This window comes from Tasmannia lanceolata, unplaced genomic scaffold (assembly GCF_043159265.1).
Source record: "Tasmannia lanceolata isolate RefF3 unplaced genomic scaffold, GAP_Taslan_0.1 ptg000012l, whole genome shotgun sequence".
In the NCBI taxonomy this organism is placed as follows: Eukaryota; Viridiplantae; Streptophyta; class Magnoliopsida; order Canellales; family Winteraceae; genus Tasmannia; species Tasmannia lanceolata.
In genome coordinates this window covers 38,833,461-38,857,354 of record NW_027518689.1, presented here as the reverse complement: position 1 = coordinate 38,857,354, position 23,894 = coordinate 38,833,461, and the positions used below count along the sequence as shown (strand labels likewise).

Genomic DNA, 23,894 nt, shown 5'->3' with positions numbered 1-23,894 from the left:
CTAAAATGGGATCTTCATATCTTCTTGAGGGGTATTCAAGTGTACACAATGGGTTACCAAGTTCATAAGTGGGGTTATGGACTCTAAAGGGGGTTTTGCTACCTCAATGAGGATTTGAAAGTCAGTCCACAAGGTGTTCTAAGAGATTATCAGCTACCTAATGAGGGATTCAAGTCCGTACGGAGGCTTCTGTAAAGGGTAATCAAGTTGCAAATTAGGGGTTTTCAACTCTCTACACAAGGGGGTTTTCAAGTTTCTAAAGGGATTACCAAGTACATAGAAGGGGAGTTACCAACAGTGTACAAGGGCTTTTCAACATTCTCCAAGGGGGTTACTAAGCCTCTCCGGGGGTGTACCAAGTGTTTATCTGGTAAATAAATGGGTTATAAAGCAGGGTTACAGAGATACTTGAAGCAGAAGCCCTAACTAACCATTTTGAAAGGGTTATAAGACAGGGTTATCAAGCAAAATAAATACAAGGTTATTACCCACAATAATGACATGGTTCAAACACATTAATACAACCACAAATCCTAAGAGAGTAGATAAGCTACTCACATTTATTACCCTTCCTCAGTTTCAGACGTTAATGGAGAAACCTGGAAGAGGTTGACGGTCATTTTTGGTAGGTGAAAAGTAAGAGAGAGAAATTTCTACTGTAAGTTGTTTTTTTTGCCTTGAGGGTATTTATGTAAAAGGCCATGTCAGAAAAGGTAAAATGGCCTCTGTTCACAAAATATCAAAAGGGTGTCACCCATTCACTATTTTGGCATTTTTGTGTCACCAGTTGACAATTCTTCCTTTCTTGAATTAAATTTGGGCTACTGATATTTGCATTACCGTGTTTTGATAGTGGTAAACACATCTTGTGTATCATTAGAATTCGCAAAAGGGAACTGATATATTCGTCCCCTTTTCTTCCCGGGGCCTCCCCACTCGTGTATTCATGACTCTCTTTTACATTACAAGGGGTGGCTGGGGGGAGAAAAGGGGGCGAGGACATCATTTTCCTTCCCAAAAAGCTCTCACAAGTCAATTAAAAAGGAAATACTAGGTGGGTTCGCCCCATTATTAAAAGTTTAAGACATGGGAGTGCCAATGAGGAGCCCAAATTTTTTTTAAAAAATTTTCCATTCTGTTTACAGAGGAATCATAATAGGAATAAAAACAGGATGCCAATTTAGACTCCTGAATAAAATAGTTATTAGGCCTCCAAAGAAAGGCCCAAGAAGAACTCTTCATTTACAGACTGAGATTGTGAAATGCAGCATCACCATCAGAGTGTAAATGTAACATAGTTATCTGTTAGTAGGCCTTGATTTTTTTTTTCTTACACCCAAACAGGTCAGCTCCAAAATCCTCCAACAGTTCCACCAGTACCCACATCCAAGATCTTGAGGACATTCAGACACGGCCTATATCCATTACACGTGTCAAGGAAAACAGTCAGAATTCCCTCTTTTTTCTACATTCCATTGTAATCTAAATAATCACCATTTTTTTTTTAATGGTAAATAATCACCATTTTAAACAGTTTAAAATCTGTATATCAAAGCAATTACATAGAAGATAAGAATTGCAGTGATAAGAACCCAAGCAAATATTGTACCGAAATTGACAATCATCTTATAAATACATCCATTCCCCTGGCATCTGTATATCAGGAATTTGTTAAACATGTGTAAATATATGGAGCATTGCCTTTGTTTTCTTATTAAAAACTGTCTACAGAAGCAAACACATCATGTTCTTCATATTCTCAAAGGACCCATTGCTCATGTACATGGGTTGCTTGAGCTTAAACTGTAACATGAATGTCTAAACCACAAGGGATCATATGGGTAATCAAGCGTCAAATGACCATAAGAGGTCTCAAAATACATACCAAATGGCAATGCATTTAACAGCCTCTGTAATTGATCTGCACATAAGCGTTATATTTCTTTCTTTGACATTTTTGGATTGCATTATGTAATAGCAAATGAATGGATCTAGTGGTGGTTGAATCATCTATACAAGTGGCCTTAATCAAATAATAATAGCAATTACACCTACAATAATGCACACACACACCCCCAAATCTTACAAATGGCGTTAATCGAACATTGGTGATTGCACTCCACCATTAGATTTGATGAGGAAGCCGGCCGATGACCTCAGAAATCTGTCATATAGGGTGTTGGAAGAACTTTTTTTTGTAAGGAGGCCCAGAATACTACACTTTTGCAATTAAATTATGCAATCTCACAAAATCGTCTAATGTAAGCTCCCCTGGCCTTGACTGCAGGTAATCATGGGCATTAACAAAATGAAAAAGTAAATCTCTATATCTGTGGTTCAAGAAAACAAACAAATATACACTATACTACTTACTGTAACTGGAAGGCCTACATTCTGAAGAGCCTTTTCAACCTCAAGGGGCGTGCAGACATGCTGAAGTGATCTTCGCAGCATCTTACGTTTTCCATTAAAGGCAGAATTTACCTAAATTCAGTAGTTAGGAACTTTCATGAGAACATAAACAAATACGAGGTTCTCAAATGATATGCGTCCCAACTAAAGTACTATGACAAAAAAATAATTATAAATAAGTAGATCTTTTTGTCAAATGCACACAACAGAACTTGTAAGACCCCAAATCTTGGTTCAGCTCTTTATATAATCAACAATAACTTTCTAAATGTTGTCGTCCCTAGTTTTTGGAGATTTTTTTATTTTTTTTAAATGGGGTTCTTGGAGAAGTTACTTGTATAACTTTTATTAAATGATATATTCTTTGCATTTCAAGAAAGATTTCAGATTAAATGATATATTCTTCGCATTTTAGGAAATTAAAAGTTTAATCTTTTTAACACAGATTCTTCGATTTTCTCCGAATTTAGCGGTTTTTTGTCATTGATTAAGAGTTTACTATACTTGTTTCTACCTATCAAGGAAAAACCTCTCAAACTGTTGTCCCTCTCCCTCTCCCTGCCTATACCATTGAGACTTAACAACAGTAACCAAGACCACGATGAAGATTAGAGCTAACAGGAAGCTTATCTAACTGGGTTAAGACAACGACCACATAACTTTACCATAGCAGTCTTGGAAATTCTTCTATACATTTTCTTCCCTAAAATCGTATTTGGGATTTTTAGAGCTTTTTTTCTACAATTTTGTTCCTATTTACATGTATATCGTGTGTGCTAAGTGCAAACTGCAGGATTTGCTTATCAACAAGACCATAAAGTGGAAAAGAATTTAATATGGAGTTTTATTGCTGGGTGGTTTAGCATTGGATCTTTCTTAACTTGCAGCGGCAAAGTTGAAATCAACAAAGTTCAATTGAATCCACGGTGATGGGCGACCATCCTCCACAAATCCAAATATGGTGATGGGAGCCATCACTAATGCTTTAGGTTTTTTCTGTTGTTCGTAAGGATAAGTGTCTTTTATTTTAATTTTGTTAGAATTGGGATGGGATAGTGTTTTAAGTTCACATGACACTATTCACGTCACCAATAAATATTTATGTCACTATTCACCACACTACTCATATCATGTTCTAGTTTTTATTTTCATTGGGTTTAACCTCTAGAGTTAAGGTTTTAAGTTAAAGGAGCCCAACATGTCTTATGTTTGAGTTGTAAGAAGTGGCTGGAATCAAATGGGGAGGTGTATATATTGTAAAGGAACAAACTCACAGAAGAGTTTGTCTCCTCAGCATGAACATCATTGTCAGACCGTATGAATTTATTGTTGGCTCACGGCAGGTATTTGAAGAGTTTTGTATTTTCTCCTGGCAGGTGTTTGAAGGAGGTTCTTATTGTTCCGCCAATATGCAATAGTAATTGATATCACATTCTTTCTTCTATTTTTCCCCCAACCTTTTGATAAGCATTTACCTAGAAGTGTCTCTGTTTTTCCTATATTTAATATTTGAATTAGAGTTCAGTGAGGCTTTTGTTCCCAATTACAGAGTGTCTCTATTGATATTATTATTTGACTTTTCTTTTTTTCTTTTTTTTGAAAATGTATTATTTGACTTAAAAAATACATTTCAAAAAAAAAGAAAAAAGGCTGAGTTAGTTGAGTTGTGTATTATTTGACTTATCTTCATTATATATATTTTTTTATATTTCGTTGTTGTTTCCAAGGAAGTTTGTGACAAAGAATTTAAGTGTTAGAGGATTTGCAAAATTTTGTACATCATATTTTTTTTGAATGGTTGTAGATCATAATGAGATTTATGACATGATTCTTTGTGGTAAACTATTAAAAACATATTAGTTTTGTCTTTTTAATTTTAATAACCACAAATTTTCTTTACTTGATTTGCCTTATTTCCTTTCATTACATAAGGATTGGAGAAAACTCTGAAGGATAAATAAAACTTCGTAAAGATACAAGTAATGGAGGGAAATGTATGGGGAAAGGAATATCCATTTACAAATTTTATCTTTTTTTTTTAAATTAACACATCTGCACTCAGAGATGAAAAGAAGCAAGAATTACCATTGAAAAAAAGCTTTTAGTAGAGGAAACCTGTGGATACTCTGCAGCTTGCTTCAGTTTGAATGTAACAATGGCTGCATCTACCTATAAGGGGGCGGGCATCAAGGTCAAACGCATTCTCAAAAAAATGTGATTTACTTCGTTAAACATCTAAATAAGAAAATTACTCACATTTGGTTGGGGAAAAAAATTTGTCCTTGGGACCTTAAACTTGTATTCAGGATCTGAATAAATAACAAGGAAATTTCAAATCAAATATATAGTTTTTAGTAGAATCACACCATAATTAAAGTGTTCAGTAATATCTTTTTTTAACGATGTGTTCACTAATATCGCGCACAATATATTTCATAAATTATGACTTGAAATGCTTGATAATGGCTAGTGAAATTAAAAAATATCGCGCTTGAATAACAATTTAGACTATGAAAATACAGATGAATAAACAAATAACTTTCAAATAAGTGTGCTGGAAATCACCCATGTATGAGAACAATTACATAGGAAAAAGTTCTGAAAAATACAAAGTACAAATTCACTATGTTAACCTACTACATACACGCATCTATCATTGCGATAAAAAAACCTCTAATTAATAGCTTCCTTGATTTAAGGCCATCTTGAATTCTCTCCAGGTTATGTATCCTTGGCATGAAGACAATTGCAAACCCAGTGCTAAGATAACCCATTCACCTCCTTATCCCTTGAATTTTATTTTATTTTTTTGAAGGGGCAAAATAAGATTAAATAAATAAGGGAAGACCGAGAAAGTCCAATTGCAAACCCAGTGCTAAGATAACCCATTCACCTCCTGATCCCTTGAATTTTTTATTTTTTTTTGAAGGGGCAAAATAAGATTCAATAAATAAGGGCAGACAGAGAAAGTCCACCAAAATAATACAAGGAACAAAAGAAACTAGTAAATTTATTGAATTTTATTGAAAAGTAACTGATAAAAATAATTATGACAAGCAACTGATAAATTTATTGAAAAATAAAAATAATTAAAAAAGGAGCAGCGCTTGCTCTATCAGCGAACTCTATCTAAACACGCTCTCTCAACAAATTATCAGTCATTTCATTAGCTATCCTTAAAATATGCAAGATTGAAACATCAATTCCTACCCAAATCTAAGATAAAATCGAGTATGTGAGATATCATCCATAGACGAGATCACTAGAAATAGGTTACATTTTCTCAGCTTAGTTACAATAGTTCCAGGGGTCAGCAGCATACTACAGTTTGACTATAAAGACTTGTGACTATTGAGAAAGGAACATGATTTTTTATTTTTTTTTGAATTGTAAGGAACATGAAAATTACAATCACATATGCTTTCGTACATACACCCAATGCATACTATAGATGACATGTTTATGTTTCAAAAGGAAATCCCATACCTGAGTAAAAGTTCACAAAAATATTAATGGGCCGGTACTCGGATGTTCCCAACGAAGCATCTACCAAGCGTAAAGCTGCCTCATCCTAAAAGAAACAAGCCACTTGAGTGGTAACTAACAAATTCATTTTCGTGATATGTGTTTCCAAAACTCAAAGACAGTGTTTGAACAAGAAATGATTTCATCTCTTGCGAATGTCATATAGAGAGAGATAGTAGAATACGTGCACAAAACAGAATTGTATATGGAAGGTATTCCTATCACAGATGTACTCAGACTCAAAAGGCAGCTGTTCTTGAAACATGAAAAATTAAAAACTGTTCTTGAAATTTATGGTTATTGTCGTTGTTTCAAAACCAAAACACATACGGCTCAAGTACAAGTAGAAACTAATTAAGCACTATAAGCTGGTGGCTTGAACAGAGAGGTGGAAAGTGGCAATTTTTACAAAGTCAGGAGTCGGGTCCTCCAACCGAATTTTTTTAATAGTAAATTGAAAACATTTTATAGTGAGCCTAACGTTATAAGCATATTTCATCCATGACAGTAATGTTCTTGTAAATTAATAAATAATATTTTATTAATTTAGATGAATATTTTAGTATGAAATATTATTTACAACTAATTATGTGTGTATCATGCTCTAATGGTCTGGCGCTGCTCTGTCATGCATGAAGGGTAGCATGATTTCAGAATTCTTGGCTAGTCTCCTCGTCTTTTACCTCCATAAAGACTTGTAGACTCACCGACTATCTCATAAAGCCATCTTGACGATTAATGAAGAAAGCAAAATTTTCGTATTTCTTGTACTACAAGTTCAAAACATTTCTACATAGTATTGATTGACATGAATCAAAAAAGAAAAATCATACAAATTTGCTAATAATATTTGTGGAGTAATCTACTGTAATCTACCTGAAGCCCACATCATTCAGATCTGTTAAATTTCTATCACAAGTTAAATACAGTTGTAAAATCACTTCCCAAGACATGCCCTTCAGAGAAAATTGAAAGCAATGCCCAATTGGTAAATCAGAACATGAAGCAAATGCTAAATATTGTGGACCAGACATGGATATCCAAATTACTTGGTCATCAAAATTATGAAACTAGGCTCCAGAGATATAACATATCAATAACACCAACAATGAGGAAGCTAAAAAAACAACACTCCAAACCTGCAGTAGAAGGACGACTATGGAAAAGATGTCACCCATCGGAAGAAGTTGCTTCACGACATCAGTGCTTATATTGAAAGGTATATTGGAGACTACCTGCAAACAAGTGTCAAGTAGATAAGAGATGATTCAATCAGTATACGCAAGAGTCACATATTTCCTTTAATGATATACTACAGATTAATCTAATTCCATCGTAAATTCTTAAAATATAGCAAAATCATGATCAACCAATCATAAATGGAAAGTGTTTAGCTATAAATGTTGAGGAAAAAATCAGAACATGAGGTTTATTTTGTAACGTGTCTGCTGTGACCTGAAAAATCCAAACCCTCTGTAATGACTTCAAACATAAGATACTGTTCACCACAATATAGAAATCATTCACAAGGTACTTGCATTAGACAGTACAGAATGAAGGAAACATGTGAAATGAGAAAGAACGCACAAAGATTGGTGCTTGAAGCATGGAGCAGAAGCATCTCATGAATTATAATTAATTAATTACTTATAAGTTGGAACAAAGAGCAACAGTAACATTAGCAAAATCATAAACTAATTATACTTTCTAAATGACCAAATCATTTTGGTCAATCAGCCACAAAATTTCTGTATCAAACCACTTCATCAGTACAAACAAGCATACTCAGAAATCCATATGGTAATTGATAAGTAGAAACACACCACTTGTCCTAAGTCTAATAACAAGACCATTTGTCAATGGCTCGCAAATATGAATGATTTGATCCGGGCTATAAGATTAATAAGTCACAAAAAGCAAGCAGTAACCAACTTCAAGAGGATAGTGCATATTTGGAAAGGGTCTACAGCTCTTACTTTTGCATATTTTGAGTCTTTTCCTGCCGACTTTCTACTTTCCAACAAGGAGCTCAAATGGGCACGAATGTGACACTTTGTGAAGTCCTCTTGCAAAACCTACACAGATTAGTAGGTTCCATTTGGCACAGTTTTGATCAAAACAGTAACAACAAGGAAATGGTCAACAGTAACATGCAATGACCACATGTACCAAAAGTCAGACAAGGAATTGCGTGATTCCAGTCAAGATCCCAAAACATGAAACAGTAAAACATCAACTTGAACATTATATCGTTGTATTTTTTAGAAATCGGTCATATATAAACATAAAAACTTTTATAAAACATTCATAAGTTTTCAAAGTAAGATTACAAATGTAATGCAATATAAAATAATAACGATTACCATGAGTTGCTCCATTCCCCCAAATCGGTCCCTAACATGCATGGCCATGTGTGGGTCCTGACAATCACACATAACTGTACAGCATTAGCGAGATTCATGGAGACAAACTGGTAGATGCACTTCATAACTACCAATTCAAGGCTTACTCATTAAAAACTTTTCCCTTTCTCTTAAGTGACTAATGCATGCATGACACAAGGACATGGATAGAAATGGACTTCCAAATATGAAATTAACTGATGTTAATTTGCATTTCATAAGACAAGGTGGGAAAAAGAAGTATTTGATTTTTAATTCATAAAAAAGGAATTCATATAGACACAAGAAAATGCAAAACTATTAGTAAAAACCTAACACTTTCCAAGCATGCTCAGTTGCTCACTTCACTATCAGCACTATGATTAGTCACCATGAATATGAGAGACTGCAGAAACATGGACCAGGAAGAAAATATCATAAACCTCTCACAAAACCGATATTGTTCTAAACAAGGAGTCAATGCCTTATTTCCCCACTAGATGGCATTGGTCCCCTTCAATTATCTCTAGTGCATCATATTCTGAAGAATATCGTATTTTGGGAGAGATGAATTACTTAACTCAAAATTAGTTTTAGACATACCTTTACAATGATTTAGTAACTGAAGATAAGAGCATTTGGTTAGCCCATGGTTACAGGATCACACAATAAATAAAAAGATTACAACGATTGAAGTTCGTATTGAATATTAAATTTGAACTGATTTTCTATACTTCAGTTTCCCATATAGCACTTGGTGCTTGAGACACAGTCATTCATTTGCAATATCAGATTCTAGATAGCATGACACGGAAATGATACTTACACTGAACACTTTCATTAAATTTCTTATTTCTCACTAAGCAGATAGGAATTGCACATCGTTTCAAAATATCCTGCATTAATCATTGACTCTTCAAAGTCAACTCCCTTTAAGATTGGCCAAGTTCTTGTTCTAGTCTGTGTTTTGCCCTACCATGTCAGTCAAAACTCTTTTAATGCTCCTAAGTTATGATCACGTCATTCGAGTACTTAACCGCCCCATGCCAAGTCGACTAAGATTGCATTGGCCATGTTCTGTCCCGCATCCGCGTTTTGAAACACTGAAATTACATGTTTTTGTGTATATCTTTGTTATTGATTGTATATATCTCAGTTAAATAAATCAAACACCAAATGCTTCTTTGAGAGTGTTCACTTCCTATAATTATTGGTTCTATGTCTTCCTTTGGCTTCAGAATCTTCTGCAACATTTGTTTTTTGGTAGGTAAGCTGGGATCGAACGTGCGATCTGAAGGTTGAGAATCAAAGCCTCAACCATTGAGCTACAGGCCTAACCCGAATCTTTTGCAGCATTGTGACTATCTCGTACAACAAAACTTACTCTTCCCCACGTATCATATGGGATAACAACACATTTTTCAGCAAGCAGTATAAATGATTCAAATGCTAAAGAACAAAAAAGACAAATGATCTTGCCATAAAAAACACCAAGTAGGGTATAGATAAAAGATGCACACACCTTTTCAACTGCAACAACAGTTGCACCAGCATTTATAAGAACATTAGTCAAAGAACCTGTTCCAGGCCCAATTTCTAGGATCACATCTCCATCCTCAACTTCGGCAATGTTAGCAAGCTGCTCATTAATGGAAGAATTCAACATGTAATGCTGCAGTTACACATAATAAGCAGACATCAGTTCCTAATGGTGAAAGAAAATTATGCCTTATTGGACTAAACCGTTAAAATCAATATATAAAACAATGATCGACAAAAGGGCAATTATATTTAACCACAATTTTCTTATGTGGTCTAACGTAACATGTAATGGTGGGTGTGTTGGAATACATTATTAATGAAGTGCTCATTCGCAGCAAAGGTTGAGTAGGTCTAGTCTCATGGGCCTCTGCACAGAAGCAGCAACAGACCTCTCAAGTAGTTAAACACACCAATGTACCATGTACCATCTGACCCAGGAATGCCTCTAGCACAAGCATCAAAATCAAGCTCAATAACGCCCCCCAGGAAGTAGGGCCCAACAGTTAGGAGACTTCTAGGGCAACTTGAAGGTCCTTCAAACCTGTGCAGATAAAGTACAATGACCCTCATACAACAAGAGAGGGCAGATGTATTCTCTCACTAACTTCTTATCTGGTGTAGGGGTCCCTGCTAAACCCCAGCTTACCCATTCAAAAAAAAAAAAAAAAAAAAGAAAAAAGAAAAAAACTTCTTATGATCTTATCTAGTGTAATAACTAGTAAGAGAATTATAATTAGAGGAAAACAGTTTGGAGATCCCAGAATTCAACTCAAGCCAGCCAGTGCATGTCCTACTGTAGGCTACATTTGAGTCTACATTTTATGCAATTTGGGCCTTTCTTGTTTTTAGATTTCATCAAAAACCGCATTTGGAAAGGCCAAAATTGCAATTTGGGTGTAGAGTTGCAGTTCTCTACTAGTCATAGAAAACCCATAAATACCAGCATTTCCATCCATTTCATGAAGTATCATAGGAAATCATTTAAAGCGGGCACATTTTTTGGGAGTTGAATGTTTAGACCCTATAATAAAATTTTCAGTGAATTCTAAAAGGTATATTGAATATATATGGAGATTAGGTTGCTATTTTAATCGCCCAAAATGTATAAAGAAAGCAAAGATACCTGGCCCAGAGACTTTCTGGGGGTGCGTCCTCTGGAATTGAGAGCTTTGAGAGTGGCATGATAGTCATCATTGCTTCTATTACTAGCCACGCAAAATTTTCTGGGTTTTGGCCTTGAAGGTGAGTCGAGCCAAGCTCTCCATCTCGTGGTGGGAAAGGAGGGAGATGGAGAAATGGATTGCACAAGGAAAAGCATTTAGTTGTAGTTATGGGTTGTTATAGTTACAGAAGGTGAGGAGAAAATCGTTCAGTAAGTGGGTTCGTTTTCAGAAACCTTATCATTTCTAGTTTTCCACCAGGAAGAGAGGGTTTTAGCTGGACAAAGAAACAAACCCCTGTTTGAGAAATGAATCAATGGATCTAGATGGTCCGATGGATCGTCCGTCCGAATCCGAACGTTAATGAATGGGATCTAAACATATGAATAGGGTCCATGGGCATATTTCGGATCATCAAATCTGGGATCTGAAAAGTTTTGGATGGTGTATGGGCATGCCACAGATCCCAAAAAGCGTTGCTCGGGTCGGTCGGGTTGGAACTCGGGTCGGGTTGAGTAAATGGTTGCTCAGGTCGGGTTAGGGTTGGCCTCAACCCGAACCTGACCCGCCCGAGTTGAACCCCTAGTAACTACTAGTAAGGAACCCTGGTTTTGAACTTTTGATAGTGGCACACAAGATTCGCTATTTCCACCTCATATTTGTTTTTTTGGATGGGCTAAAAGAACAAATTACAAACCGCTATAAAAGGAAAACATCAATGCCAATTCATGAGATTACTATGTTTGACTTTCCACTTCTCATTTATAGTTTCGACTTTGGACTTCGATTTCCACCTCCTATATGTTTAAGCCCTGTTTGTTTGTTAGATTTTGAGATCCAATTAGTCCAAAACTTTTCCTTGGACTCTTAGGGGCCGTTTGGATATGCGGATTTTAGAATCCTGAATTTCCTCAAAATTGTAGTTGGGAGACATGAGAAGAAATAGAGCAGCCGGTCATTTTCTGATTTCTAGCCATTCTTTCCGACAGTAAGAGAGCTGGTGATCATCCCATGTTTCCAGGTTTTAAAAATCTCAGGATGGGGAAGAGATTTCTAAAACCTGGATTTCTTACTTAAAATCCAAGAAATGTTGTCAGCATATAAACCTCGCAAACGGATGGGCCGGGCCGGGTCAACCCGCAGGTGATGCGGGTGCGGGTCACACGGGTCGGGTCAGGAAATGACCGCCATTTTTGCAAGTCAGAAATTAGGTGACCCGCGCGGCCCACGCGTGGGCCGGGTCAACCCGCGAGTCACCCGCAAATTCAAACAGTCGTTTATTTTTGGGAAATGTTATCACTGGATTTTGATGAGGGCAGTATGGCCGGCACCGTGGGATGATCCAAACCGTCCATTAGATGGCCCACAGCCTAAATAGGTTGTGCCCCAAAAATCATTTCAATAGGTTGATCCTAACCCTCTGATCTATAGAGGGTTAGGATCAAGTGATCAACCCCCTAACATTTAGATCAGAGGGTTGGGATCGACCTATGGTGCCAACCATAAGCTATTCAGGCATCAAACCCTTAAAAAATAGATTAGCATGACAAAATCATCATCCTTTGCATTAGAAAAGAAAAGCCATCTAACTAGATTAGCATGACAAAATCACCACACTTAAAAAAGCCAAATGACCCGCGGGTGCCCGCGGGTGGACCCGACCCGACCCCTATTTTTGCAGGTTAGGTCACCTGCTGGTCAATTTTGACGGGTCACTAAAACTCAGATCCGTGCCCGCAAATTTGTGGGTGGGTCGACCCGTGGGCACGGGTCGTATTTGCCAAGTCTATCAGCATAGCATACAACAGCTTGATCATGAACCCTCTTTTACACTGTTTTCAAACTACAACCTGGATTTTAAAATATGTGCATCCAAACGGCCCTGGATACGTGGATTTATGTGGATTTTAGAATGCAGGTTTTTAGGTTGAAAACAATGTAAAAGGGGGTTCATGATCAAGTTGTTTTTAGGTTGAAAACAGTGTAAAAGAGGGTTCATGATCAAGTTGTTGTATGTTGTCCTGACAGTGTTTTTTGGATTTTAAGTGAGAAATCTAGGTTTTAAAAATCTTTCCCGCATTCTGAGATTTCTAAAACCTGAAAACATGAGATGGTCTCCTGATCTCTTGCTTGCTGACGGAAAGAAGGGCGAGAAGTCAGAAAACGGCTGGTCCGCTTCTTCTCGTGTCTATCCAGGAAGAAAAAAAAAAAAAAAACCACACCTCGGAGAACTCTGTCTTTATTCTCATCTAGACCTCTCATTGCTTCTTCCTATGTTTCAGATCCTTCTCTCTCTCTCTCCGTTTCTCTCTCTTTTTTGTAATTTTTTTTTAACGCTCCACCTAACGGTTTTCTTATGGATTTTAAATTCAAACAGTTTGGACGAACCCATCTTTCTTTCTCCCTCGGCAGTAGCATCGTCTTCTATTTGAAGCTTTTGATAGTGTCAATGGCCTAATGATATTCCCGCCCTCGAAATGGATCGAACGTCTCTCCACGGACTGGTTGAAGAAGCACTGCATTACCATCAACAAATCAAAGCAAGCCCACGCCTTCCTTCTCAGATACAATCTCTTCCATCACAATCATGCTGTCAGCAAACTCATCTCCTTTCTCGCCCTCTCCGAATCCGGAGACCTCAATTACGCCCGCAAAATATTCACCCAAATCCACCAACCCGACATGTTCATTTGGAACACTATGATCAGAGGCTACGCAAAAAGCGAAAATCCATCCCAAGCAGTATCTTTCTACCATCTCATGATTCAATCCGGCATTGCACCCGATCATTTCACTTACCCTTTTCTATTGACTGCCTGTGCTCGATCGCCCGCGTTGGATTTAGGAAGGAGATTTCAGGGTGAGACCGTGAAGATGGGTCTCGAATTGGACGTGTTTGTACTCAATTCATTGATTCAGTTGTATGCTAATTGTGGCATTTTTGAGGATGCCCGAAAACTGTTTGATGGAAATCCTCTACGAGATGTGGTGTCGTGGAATGTCATGATCGCTGGGTACGTTCGTGGAGGTTTTTATCAGCAAGCGTTTCATTGGTTCGAAGAAATGATGGGAATGGATAGTATTCAGCCAGATACGGTGACCTTGATTAGTTTGATTTCGGCCTCTACTCAGTTGGGTGATTTGAATCGAGGACGATTACTTCATTCTTACTTGAAAGAGATTGGTTTGGAGATGAACCTTCGCTTGGGTAACACAATCCTTGATATGTATTGCAAATGTGGGGATTTGGTATCTGCACAACAGATGTTTGATGAAATGTGCGAAAGAGATGTGTTCACATGGACAAGCATGATATCGGGTTTGGCTAACTCAGGTTATTTTAGAGAAGCGTTGGTTTTGTTCGGGAAGATGCAGTGCGAGAATATCCGGCCTGATGAGGTTGCGCTTGTTTGTGTGCTCTCTGCTTGTGCTGAGACAGGAGCCTTGGACCAGGGCAAGTATATCCATCTCATAATGGAGAGATACAAAGTAAACAAGGATGTCGTGCTTATGACCGCTCTTGTTGATATGTACGCTAAATGTGGAGGCTTAGATTTAGCTCTCCAAGTATTCCACAAGATGAGTATAAGGAATGTTTTCTCATGGAATGCGATGATTGACGGGTTAGCCATGCATGGGCATGGCCAACATGCCATGGTGCTTTTCGAGCAGATGAAGCTTGAGGGGATGATGCCTGACGATGTGACGTTCATTGGAGTATTATCTGCATGCAGCCATGCTGGGTTAGTTGATGAGGGTTTGAAAATTTTTAGTGAGATGAAAGAGACTTATAATGTCGAACCGAGAATGGAACATTATGGATGTATGGTTGATTTGCTATGCAGAGCTGGACTTGTGGATGATGCGTTGGCATTCATGGAAAACATGCCCATCAGGCCTAATGTGGTCTTGTGGGCTACTCTTCTTGGAGCTTATAGGATTCACGGAAATTTCGCCCTTGCAGAAAAGATTGGTAAACAAGTAATTGAGTTGGAACCCGGCTCTTGTGGACGCTATGTGCTGGTATCGAATCTCTATGCTAGGGCCCAAAGGTGGAATGATGCTTTAAAGATCAGGAATCAGATGAAATTGAAAGGAGTAGAGAAAATTGCAGGCTCCAGTTGGATTGAGGTGAATGGCATGGTTCACACATTCGTTGCAGGTGACAAATCACACTGTCAAACAGAGCAAATCTACATGATGGTGGAAGAAATGTGCCAAAGGGTCAAGTTGGCTGGTCATATTTCAGCTACTACAGAAGTCCTGTTTGATATTGAAGAGGAAGAGAAAGAACATTCACTATTCTTACACAGTGAAAAGCTGGCAATTGCATTTGGGTTGATGAGCAGTTCTCCTGGTTCACGGAGGGTGTTTGTAATGATTGCCATTCTTTTTTGAAGGTTATCTCCAAGGTTTTCAATCGTGAGATAATTGCGAGGGACCGGAGTCGCTTCCATCATTTCAAAGAAGGGTTATGTTCATGCATGGACTTCTGGTAATTATTGGGACATGGGATCATTGATTAGACGGCCTCTTAGAGTTGTTTTCATTTGAGTGGAAAGAGAGAAAACACCATACTGATTGTACCAAAGTCGATAAGGGCACAAACCCAAGTAGAGCCATCAGTAAAACTCACTGACACGCATATACCTCCTAGTCAATAAGAAACGAAAGCCCAAAAACAATTTGTTTTTTTGGACTTAAGTGGACCCTCCAAGGGTCTATTAAGTCGATCATCCTCGATTGGAGCGCAGGGCCATTTGGTGACGTTGGTAGAGCCCTGTGGAAACTTGTTCCCATCGCTTTGATTTGGCACTTATGGAAGGAAAGAAATAATTGCATATTTAGAGGTGTACATCGTAGTTGGGAAAGTATTACTTTTGAAGTCAAAGCGGATATCATAGCGTGGAGTGGTATTGGGAAGGACGGTCCAAGTTACAGTTTAGGGGATGTTTTAAGAAAAAAACATTCTTAATAAAATTGTTTTCTTTACCAAAAAAGGTAAAAAAAACATTCATGTCACTGCCTGAAGAAATTTTGGTGGTCTTGCAAACCATCCTTTCACTCTATGCATTTGTGTTGTTGTGATTATATTTTATGGAAATCTTCAACATAATGCAGAGCCTTATACCTCTATTGCAAAATGAGGGGCCGTTTGGATACTCGGATTTTAGAATCCAGGTTTTAGTTTAAAAACAGTGTAAAAGAGGCTTCATGATCAAGCTGCTGGCTACTGTCGTGACAGCGTTTCTTGGATTTTAAGTAAGAAATCCAGGTTTTAGAAATCTCTCCCACATCCTGGGATTTCTAAAACCTGGAAACATGGGATGATAAACTACTCTCTTGCTGTTGGAAATAAGGGCGAGAAATCGGAAAACGACGGAAGGTCTCTTTCTTCTCTCGTCTCTCATCTACAATTTTGAAGAAATCAAGGATTCTAAAATCCGCGTATCCAAACGGCTCCTGAGGTGAGGTGCTGACAGAATATTGATTTTGGCCACCCGAATTACAGAAGTGCTGCCCATATATTTGTGTGGTTATTGTCACAGAAATCAAGGTGGATTTAGTAGCTTGGGGTAGGCGAGGTAACATGCTAACATCTTATAGCATGGGAGACATTTTGCAGACTTGGAAAATGGTCATTTTGGAAAAGGGAATGAAGAATGTTACTGCACCCAAGTGGCAGCCCCCTCCATTGGGTTGGGTGAAGTTAAACTTTTATGGTAGTTCGAAAGGAAAGCATGGAAAGGTGGGGATTTGTGGCATTTTTTATGACTACAGTGGAGGTACATTTCAAATTTTTTTTAGTCCAGTCAGGATTTGTGACTCCAACAGGGCAGAAGCCAAAGCTCTTCTTTGCGGTTTCAAATGGTTCTCACAATCTAGGTCCGAACCATTAATCATTGAAGGAGATTGTCTCAACGATCTTATCTTTGTTTGAACATGCAGCCGAAGTTTAGCCTCATGAAGAGGTCAGGGACCAGCAAATGATGTAGCCGACAGGCTGGCTAAATATGGAATAGAGAAATGGGCTGCCTCTTTTTCTGGTCCGGCTTGGGAGTAACTTCACAGAAGCTTAGGCTGGAGTTTTAATTGCTGTGCGGGTAGGTTGGGAGCAATGGGGTTCGATAGTGTCCGGGACATCTTGTTCCCTGTTTTTGTATATTTGTGTTGTTATGTGACTGGGACCAGTTGATACTTTTTGTTATGAACATGAGACTGTTAGGTGAATCTGTGGGGTCTGCGCTCTTATTGGCATGCGTATGAAGACTTTGTCTAGATGAGTTGATCATTCAAGAGATGCCCCTATTCTTTTACTTCTCAAAACATGAAAGAAAATTCATTAAAAAAAAAATTTTATTTACTTACGGTGCATTGGTAAACCAATCATCTCTAACTGCTTAGAGGCATAACATTCCAACTCTTGAATTGATACGTTGGAGCCTATGACTAGAGATTCCTGAACCTTCAAAATCAGAACTGTTTAGACACCATTCTGCTAAGTTGTTCATCATAAGCCATTTGGGCTATGTAAGATCCAAGGTGGGCCCACCAGATGAGCGATGACCACCTACGCATTACAGGCACATATTATATTTAGCACATGCCTTAGAGGTTCATTCCTCCAATTTTAAGTAGCAAATATATTTAAAGGATAGCCATTATACTTGGCAGTATTACTTGAAGCATATGATTTTGGAAGTACAATAGGCATTTAATTCTCCTCTTTTCTTCTCACTGGCGATATTTATCTAAAGATTTGAAACAGGGATGATTCTGATTCTATTTGAGTAAGCACCATGAAAATGACTTCAAATATCAAAAGCAAAACTTTTTTAAGCCAAATTACAACATCTTACAACATGCTGAATTTTTCTGTTACAATAGACAATTTGACAAAGTGTGTTTCTTAATTTACACTTACAGTACAGAAATTTCCTGTTCAAACTTGGTCCCTCAAGAATCTAAACTAATCTATACACTATAGAACCAAACAATCTCTGGCATGCTATTTGAAATACATATGCTGCAACAACTGTGCATCAACTTAAGCATCCTTAAAGCATTTAAATTCTCACCCAAGCACAATACCCCATGGAGTTTTTCCCTACGCAAAAACCAGATGTGCATTCACTATTCTCATTCTTCACCAACACTACAATAATAATAAGTCATCTAATCCATTGACATGTTATGTTTCTGGATACGGAAATTCTGCTAAAAGAGAGAAGCAAGGTGAGAACATACTGCTTTCAAATGTCGGTGGCAATGCATTTCCTTGCTTTAATTATCTACCGGTTTCTGCTCCAGCATGTGATGATTCCAAATCCCTGGGTACAGACCCACCGTGCCCTTGGTTACTTTCACTTCCTGCTGAAAACTCATGGCTAGGCAGTAGCCATTGATATGAGTGATCACTGCCAAACTCAGAACTGTCCCCTGATTGAAGGATCGTTGTGAACATGGGCGATCTCAGATGTTTGGCTTCCACTGAATCATGCAATGATAAACGACAAACAGGACATGTTGATTGTTTTTGAAGCCATACGTCTATGCAGGTGACATGAAAAATGTGACCACATTTGGGCATCATTCGCAATATTTCTTTATCTTGATACTCCCCAAGACATATTGAACACCTGTAGGGGAAAACAACAAAGAATTATATGCAAATGAGAATACAAATGTCAGGTTTTTGCATTACTGGTATTATTTCTTTATGATCAAACAAAGGTATTGAGAGTTCTACATAAAGCCAAAGAGGAATAAAACCAAGAAATGTGGAGAGGAAGGCGCAGTGCTAGATATGGAGAAGTACTCACTGGGCATCTTCTGTTGAGCGGAAAGCCTCTCTGTTGAACTTCATTGTGGGAAATGCCGCAACAACAACTGGTTCCAGGCCATTGATTGTATGCTCCTGCCATTGACAAAATAAAGAAACTTGAACAGAAATACTCGGCATTCATAGTTTGCACACAATGATCAATGGCATTTTTGTTATTACTATTGAGACGCACACATGTATTTTCCTCTTTTTTATCCTTGGAGGGGAATGGTTACTTGTTTTCACTTTGCTAGGATAGTGATGTATTTCTATATTGCTCTATTTGGTTCTCCTATTTTGAGAAAAATAGCAAGGAATGTAATTCTACTAATTCCCCGAAGGGTATTTGGTAGGGAATTTTACAAAATTAGGGAGTTTGACTGCCGGGGATGTCGGGCGCTTGTCGGTGACGTGGAGCCCACAAAATTCGCTCAAAATTTGCTGGATGAATTTCTCCGAATCGAAGAAAAAAAAAATGGAAGAAATTCTAAAGGCAAATGCTTTTTTCTCGTAATTGTCATTACTTATTAACTTTGATTGTAGTTTTTTGGGTAATTGTCATATGTTTGTACCCCATGTTGGTATTTTTTTCATAATTGTCATACTTTGCTTCAATTTTTCCGTAATATTTCATTTAAAACTTACCACTTCTCCACAAATGATTACTATTTTTTTTATGTATTGCTAGCCACCTTTGCCCGGTGTTACTTTGCCAATCTTTGCATCAAAGAATGGGCTTGTTGCCTCGGAGAAGGTGGCTAGCAAATTCCTATAAAAAAAAAAGGAAAATGTTATCAGCACTACTGTATTTTGACGAGGGCACTCCTCACTTTATTAAATGTTATCAGCACTACTGTATAGATCGGAGGGTTAGGATCAACCTATGGAAATAATTTTTGGGACACTACCTATTTAGGTTGTGGTCCTTCTAATGGACGGTTTGGGTCATCTTATGGTGTGGGCCATACAGTACTTTTAATAAAGTGGGGAGTGCCCTCATCAAAATACAGTAGTGCTGATAACATTTCCCCCAAAAAAAAATACTCCAAAAAACCTCCTTCACCTAACGCAACCAAACAACTTAGGGGAGATTTGCTCTCAATCTCCCCGTTGACTAATTTGCTTTTAATTCCCCTTTAATTCCCCCTTTGACTACTTCTTCTCTAGATCTCCCACCCATCTACAAGCAACCAAACAGAGCATATGGGGACTGCTTGTCCCTCTGCTGTACTTTTATCTCTCTTGAAATCAATGCATTTTTGTTCCCTTTCTTTGCTACATAAGCAAGAAATCAGGTCAAAATTATGACAAAATAACATATTATTAACATCTGAACTCTGGACATTGCACATTGGTCATTGGTCATTGCACATTGGTCACATACAGTTTCCTGTTGTGTGAAACAAGGATCCACATGTGGGGTTCAACAAAATTTAATGAAATATGGTGCTTTGCCAAATGTAAATTGTTTCAGTTTAAAGTGCGAACTAAGGCTACTCGTACTTCCAGAGATTAAAAAAACAACTTTTACATGGGAAGAAAACCTATAGAAGTCTTAGTATCATGATCCTGGGAACTACGCACTTTCCTATAACTTCACTAATCATTCCTAAGAGAGTCATAAGTACTAATGAGCATTACAAGAAGGGAGGCTTCTACCTCTCTCGCCTGATTCTCATTTTGCTACTACGAACTCCATCACGGCTCCATTTTCATTAAGGCTTCGTTTCTTTCAATGTAAAATGCACGCAAAACAAATTCTACTCCCAGTTTTAAGTTGTAAAACTGGGAGTAGATTTTTACGTCAAAAGAAAGAGCCTAAGTGAATTTGTATTCACAACCAGTTACTTCTATTCAGGGGAGCAACCAATTTTCCCAAATTATCATTATCCAACACAATTGGCTTGATTTCTAAGGCATATACTCATAGAAATTTTTTATTTTTTTTGAATTGTTGCAAATTTCATTAAAAACAAAGGAAAGACGGAGATGGTCAGTCCAAGCATTACAAGAGGGAACCTATTCATAGAAATATTTGATACTCAGAGAAATATTTTACTATCAAATGAAATGCTGTGTTTTGTTAACAAGTAAATGAAACTTATAAGGTTGTTCAGTTGCTGAACTGGATCTTTCTAACTTAAGTTTTAATGAAATTTGACTTTACCACTTGTTAGATCAGCAGAATTCCCAATTCCTGCTTCTTGGTTCTTGCTCCCTGAAATCTGCTCTGTTCTTTAAGAGCAGAAGAAGAAAAGGACAGGTGACCTTTTCTCCAGTGCGTTTTGCATACTAGACAAAGAGGAAATAAGCAGAAGCATCACCTTAAACAACAAAATAGGGACACACTTCCATCCAGAAAATCTAAGTTATTCACTAATCACTCATGTTAGAGAATGTTGTACAAGATCCTATGCATGTAATGGACTAAAGAATAGTAGTAATTCCAGAGCTTCATCCCAAATCTACTACTCAAATCTCCCTCAGTTCAGAACTGGAATCAAAACTATCCTAGACTAGATCAACTTTGAAGTTCATTGATGAAAAGGCAATAATTGGATGTCAGGGATTTCCCTCGTTCTTTAAATTCTAAGAGAAATCTAGGAGATGAAATGGTTAGGACTATGAAGGACAAGGAAACTTCCAGGAAGAATCCCAGGAGAAATCTAAGAGACAAAATGATTTGACAATTTTCAAATCATAAGCTCATTTATCTATAGTTTTCATGTTCCACTATTTGTATAACGATTGATAGCAACTCATACAGACAAGTTCCAAACAATGCTATGAACACCATGTTTTCCCCGAAATTTACCCAAAAACCATATCATCTCATCGAAACAGAGTCAAAATACATTAAAAAAAAAATTCACCAATTGCAAATATAAAATCCAAAGACTTAAATGGAGACATCTATAAAGAAAAGTAAGGAGGACTGAATTTGACAAACCTCGGATCTCATCTCTGTATCAAAGACAGGTCTAGAATCGGGAGCTCGGATCCTCCCACAGAAGAGTCTGGTGCAAACAAAGATGATAAAAGTGACACTCATTCCAAATCCGATCACAGTCGTAACCAAGTTTATTCCAGAAGCCAACATGGCTAATTCACCCACCTTTAATTCTCTCCTCAAGAAGAATATAAATTTAGACTATAACAGCAAAAACCAACCACCAGCTTAGGGAGAATTCATCATAATCTAAATACCCATTTGGAAACAGAATCGTTTTGGATGGATCGAAGGCTGAAAAATTGGGGCCTTGTGAAGAGATATGGATGAAATGGGAGGAGAGCAGAAACGGCAACCAAAAAAAAACAAAATGCTATGAAATGATACGGGCACACCCTCTTCTTTGAATCTCATTCAAATTGTCTCTATCACATGGGACCCTTTGCCGCTTCGGATTTTGTTTCGAGGCGATGCATAGAGATCCGCGCGGCAGCTTTTACAAGATTCTATCTACACTGAATTCCATTACACCTTTCTTTCTTTTTATGGGTGTGGCCCACATGACCCACCATTTATGTTCCAAAGAAGTTGGGGCCTTTCTGATGATTTGGATTGGATCCCATCATCCTAGACCCCAAGTGATGATTCTACCACTCCGAAACAAATATATATCGTTTGGTTGCCAATAAAAATTTTATTTTATCCTAGGGAGTTTTTAATCTAAACTTGCTAGGTTTTTTTTTTCCTACAATTCCTAAAATTCCCGCCAAAATTTTGGGTGTCATTACCAAGTATGGGAAGGGAGGAGAGAGAGGGAAGAGAGAGAAAGAGAGAGGACATCATTTCCTAGGAAAGAAAAATAGGAGACAAGGAGTCCATGTCACCACAGAATCAATCATTACAAGAGTAAGATTAAAAAAATTCTAGTGCTAAAAGGCAATCAAACATGGGATGGCAAGGGACGAAAATTTTATTAAAAACTTCCTAGGACAAAAAATTTACTGGCAACCAAACGGAGCTTCGTATCTCTTGCATTTTCTTGGACAGGTGAAAAGTAGTTCACATGCCCCTTGAGTGATATAGCTAATGGTATTCGCCCAACAGTCACCTTTGTGTCCTTGGCCAGTGGCAGTGAGAAAAATGCGGCCAAATCAAATCTTACTTGACTCGGGCCAACACGATTGAGTACTCATTTAGCAAGGCCAAGTACTCGGTTGATGTGCGAAGGACTTTTGCTTGACTCCATGGGACAAAGTATGGACTTCGAATGCGGCCAATGTAAAAGGGAGTCATCTCAGAGGAGTTGGAATATGCTCACCTTTACCCTAAGTATGCAGCTGTCCAACAACAAGGTCTAAGCTCAATTTTGATGTTGCCTTGAACGCAACAGCAGTGGAGGTGGGCAATATTTTAGAACTAACAAAGTTTTTTTTGTTTGGCCCTGAACCAAAGACGGAAGGAGGTGAAAACTCACCTTCTTCTTAGACATATATATAGATGGAGAAGGATTTATAATGTTACTTTTCCTGCAATTTAGTCCTTCATCTTACACATGGACCATATAAGACTTTGTGATAATGGGACGACTCAATTTGTTTTACAGCTTCTCTGATTGACTGGTAAGACCTTTTTGACTCTGTTCACTCTCGTTCCCTGGAAAGCAAATCCCTGGAAAACTGCTTATTTTTTCCCTGACAAGACCTTGATAAGACAGAATTCTGGTATTCACTTGCTTTCCATGGAAAATAGAATTACACATGTGGAATATTTGGCAAAAAGCAAAAAATAACATGGAAAAGCCGATTTTCCCACTCTTTAGGGATTTCATTTCCGACCAAAAACACACGGATTTCGTTTCCCTGAAAAACTAGTGCAAAAAGAAAGGCAAACAGTTTCCCTAGAAACCTTTTCCAGCGCAAGTGAACAGTCTAGGGAAACTTTTTCCTGCGCATATTTCCTGGATTTCTTTGCCTAATGCCACGTCAGATTCCCGGGAAATATTTTCTTTTCCTTTCCTGGAAAAACAAGTGAACAGAGCCTTTGGGAATTGTAATAACGTGTGGGCCGTGTGGCAGCTAATTTAGAAATATAAAACAAGG

The 23,894-nt window shown here is 37.8% G+C and overlaps 2 protein-coding genes and 1 pseudogene across 7 annotated transcripts; 1 reads left to right on the top strand and 2 right to left on the bottom strand.

The window, feature by feature from the left end:
• Positions 1 to 1,643: 1,643 nt before the first annotated feature.
• Positions 1,644 to 11,653, bottom strand: PFC1 (Ribosomal RNA adenine dimethylase family protein). Of its 4 annotated transcripts, none has more exons than XM_077392488.1 (10): positions 10,984 to 11,653; positions 9,841 to 9,990; positions 8,301 to 8,357; positions 7,914 to 8,012; positions 7,077 to 7,172; positions 5,899 to 5,983; positions 4,669 to 4,721; positions 4,498 to 4,581; positions 2,392 to 2,484; positions 1,644 to 2,281 (listed from the first exon to the last, which is right to left on the bottom strand). In XM_077392488.1, exons 1-10 carry the CDS (start codon positions 11,176 to 11,178, stop codon positions 2,216 to 2,218), a joined length of 978 nt encoding a protein of 325 aa, XP_077248603.1. In that variant the 5' UTR covers positions 11,179 to 11,653; the 3' UTR covers positions 1,644 to 2,215. The 4 variants fall into 4 exon arrangements, with proteins under 4 accessions (XP_077248603.1, XP_077248605.1, XP_077248602.1 ...); XM_077392490.1 differs by having other exon boundaries at positions 4,528 to 4,581; XM_077392487.1 differs by having other exon boundaries at positions 2,374 to 2,484; positions 10,984 to 11,644.
• A 1,824-nt stretch (positions 11,654 to 13,477) lies between these two features.
• Positions 13,478 to 15,418, top strand: LOC143888786 (pentatricopeptide repeat-containing protein At1g08070, chloroplastic pseudogene; annotated as a pseudogene).
• Positions 15,419 to 17,375: 1,957 nt separating this feature from the next.
• Positions 17,376 to 22,175, bottom strand: LOC143888151 (RING-H2 finger protein ATL39-like). 3 transcript variants are annotated; one of them, XM_077392486.1, is made up of 4 exons: positions 21,796 to 22,175; positions 18,844 to 18,938; positions 18,269 to 18,660; positions 17,376 to 17,591 (listed from the first exon to the last, which is right to left on the bottom strand). In XM_077392486.1, the coding sequence occupies exons 1-3, from the start codon at positions 21,943 to 21,945 to the stop codon at positions 18,309 to 18,311; spliced, it is 597 nt and encodes a 198-aa protein (XP_077248601.1). In that variant the 5' UTR covers positions 21,946 to 22,175; the 3' UTR covers positions 17,376 to 17,591; positions 18,269 to 18,308. The 3 variants fall into 3 exon arrangements, with proteins under 3 accessions (XP_077248601.1, XP_077248600.1, XP_077248599.1); XM_077392485.1 differs by lacking the exon at positions 17,376 to 17,591 and adding an exon at positions 17,838 to 18,128; XM_077392484.1 differs by lacking the exon at positions 17,376 to 17,591 and having other exon boundaries at positions 17,838 to 18,660; positions 21,796 to 22,174.
• Positions 22,176 to 23,894: the final 1,719 nt, after the last annotated feature.